This window comes from Trachymyrmex septentrionalis, unplaced genomic scaffold, assembly GCF_001594115.1.
Source record: "Trachymyrmex septentrionalis isolate Tsep2-gDNA-1 unplaced genomic scaffold, Tsep1.0 scaffold107, whole genome shotgun sequence".
Taxonomy (NCBI): Eukaryota; Metazoa; Arthropoda; class Insecta; order Hymenoptera; family Formicidae; genus Trachymyrmex; species Trachymyrmex septentrionalis.
Genome location: NW_017304196.1, coordinates 83987 through 87067, shown reverse-complemented (window position 1 = coordinate 87067; position 3081 = coordinate 83987). Strand labels below are relative to the sequence as shown.

Below are 3081 nucleotides of genomic sequence, written 5' to 3'. Positions count from 1 at the left end.
CGGCGGCGGCGGTGGCGGCGGTGGCGGTGGCGGAGGTGGTGGCGGCGAAGGTGGTGGCGGCGGAGGTGATGGCGGCGGAGGTGGTGGCGGCGGAGGTGATGGCGGCGGTGGTGGTGGCAGCGGTAGCGGCGATAGTAATGGCGATCATGACAGCGGCGACTCTATCTATATGCCTGCATTTCTTGTGTGCATATACGTTTCCTTCTATTACAGCTCTTCTATCTTTTCTTCCTCCTTTTTTAACTTTTCTCTTTTCTCATCATTCTCTTTCTTCTTATCGTCATTCTATTTTCACCATTTACTATACTATTTATATTTGTCTTTTTACATCCGCATATTCTTCATGTTCCATTTTGCCTACGAGATACACAATCTTCCTGTATAGCTGTTCTTATTTCTTTTTGTTTTTGTGTTCTGCGCACGAAAATTTATATTGTAGTAGAAAATTTTCTAATTTCATCGATTGTATGTACGAAAAGAGTTGCTTGGTCACGGTGCTTGTTCTACATATCTATATGTACGGACAATGTGTGGGAAAAACTACTATTATAAATTTACAATAATCTAACTTTGATTATATTATTGTACAGTATTCCTAAACAATCATTTTATTTTTATAAAATAATTGTAATATTTGAGTTGAATTAAGTCTGTCGTTTTATATATATATATACAATATATATATATATATTTTTTTTTTTTCATAACATTTATTAAAAATTCTTTTTTCGATTTTTGGTTTTACTATTGTATTTAAATTTTATTTTAAAAGATGTAGTTTAATTGATATTTTTTATGGTAAAGGAATTAATGCTTTCTTGATAGATTTTATTCTTTAATTTTATTTTAGTACTTAGTCGCATAAATAATTTTACAAGCAGCATTTGTTCACTTAAGACCAGAGTTGGAAACGTTACCTTAAAAAAAATAACGCGTTACTTTTTGTTGAAAATAACTCGTTACCATTAATTATTACCACTAATTATTCATTTTAAAAACTAACGCGTTACTGTTACTGTTACTTGAAAAACTAACAAATCGTTACTTTTTGGGAAATTGTTAAGTTAACTCCCTCACATACGATGTTGATAAAATTAGGCTTATTTGATGCACAAAAAAATCGACTGAATCTGGTAGGAAGACAATCGTCGGGAGCTAAATTCCACAATTATCAAATTTAAATTAAAAATTGTTTTTAAACTTTAATATTATTATTAAGAATATATTTCAAGATTCACTTCCAATACTGAAAATCTCTAGAATATATGTAATGTAAATTACAGATTTTTCAACACTGAGATAGTAACTACCGAAATGCAGTCTAAAATATAAAGTATAAATATTTTTTTAAAAATAAAAATGAAAAAGAGTAAACACATTTTATATTTATTGCAAATAATATTATTATATAATATTTAATATAATATTAAATTGCAAAATGTATATTTATAAACTTACACAAGTATTTAAAAATATTTTAAGTATTTTGTTCATTTATTATCACTCACACACACGCACATACACACACACGTGCGCGCCCGCGCGCGCGCGCACACACAACGACACATCTTGGGTAATTAGAAGTACATTTGTAAGTATACAAAAGCGAAACATCTTTCAGCGCTAGCAATATCGAAATATGATCCAATCCGACCCATCCAATAAAAATTAAAGTAATGATGAAAAATAACAACTAAATCGTCATCGTTATTGCAAAAATATAATGACGATATCATTACCGTTAAAGACAGAAAAAAGTAACGATCGTTACTGAAAAAAAATAATGAAATGTTACAAGTAATACGTTACTTCCTAACTCTGCTTAAGACAACATATTTATAGACATGTCGATTGAATTAAATTTAATTATAGCTAGCTAACTCTTTGAAACACGATAAAAATATAATAAAAATAGTTGAATAGTATTGAAGTTCAATTTGTATATACGAATGACAAGAACTGTCAAATGTTCTTCTTCTGACTGAAATATTCAATAACTTGTTGAATGCGATATTAAGAACGAATAGTATTAAAACGCAATATTTAGTTCAATTTCTTGAATGAAGGCTATATAATTTTTACAACAATCTTGTAGAATTTTGTAAAACTAATTTATAAGAAAAAGAGGAATCTAATCTAGGAAGACAAATATTATTTGTCAATTAAATAAAAAAAAATTAGCTAATGAAAGTTTATATAAAGTATTATCTGTCTTAAACGTATTTTGTTAACATGAAGAAAATTGACATTAAAGCAATGGTTTATGGTCGATTATTATTTTGAAATTTCGAGGCGAGAACAAACAAAATAATCAAAACATATGGTGCTTGTTGTAATTTTTATCAATTGTCGCATTGCAGTTTATCTTAAATAGTACGTGTACATATGAACAGAAAATTCGGTTGGAAAATGACATTCATATACATTGTTTCAGTGATAAGATGTAATAGTGATTGTTAAAGGTATCGCTGGCTTACGTTTCTTTGATGTCAGGCGATTTGGCTGAACTCAACACGACTACCGATAAAGCAGTACCATCCTTAGGACACTAGGTCTGTTGCTAGGAATACTATGCACTTCTTGCAACACACTCTACACAACTATCGTTACACTATCCTATTATTGATGTCCTTATTCTTCTATTTATAATATTCTTCCTATCTATAATAGTCTTTCTTATATAATACAACAATAATTGTTGTATTATACAATTGTTGTATTATACAACTATATAATTGTTCTATAAATATTAAATTATTATTCTTTGGCTTTATCGAGATTTTTCGATTATTTAGTCAGTTATCTGTATATTGCTTTGTCAAGACTAAACCTACTGATTTTTTGTGATTAATAGCATGTAAATTATTATACATTTAGTGATTCATACATTTGTTAAAGAATTAATTACACTTGAAGAGAGTTAGAATGGATTAGATCGAAATGTGTTAAAACATGTGTTTGCGCTCAATTTAGGAGTCCCTGAGCGCTTATTTAAATCTCGCCAAAAAACAAAATTCTTTCGATATAATAATATTATTTAAGTAGATCTGTATTGTAAATAATAGCTGTTCTTTTATATAC

The 3081-nt window shown here is 29.2% G+C and overlaps 1 protein-coding gene across 1 annotated transcript in view; it reads left to right on the top strand.

Annotated features, from left to right (window-relative positions):
• Window positions 1–2552, top strand: part of LOC108745897 (putative glycine-rich cell wall structural protein 1) — a 2867-nt gene extending 315 nt beyond the window's left edge. The window contains exon 2 of the mRNA XM_018482308.1: window positions 2494–2552. Coding sequence (XP_018337810.1) covers window positions 2494–2552 — 59 coding nt within the window. The remainder of the gene's footprint in view (window positions 1–2493) is intronic.
• The last annotated feature ends 529 nt before the right edge of the window (window positions 2553–3081 follow it).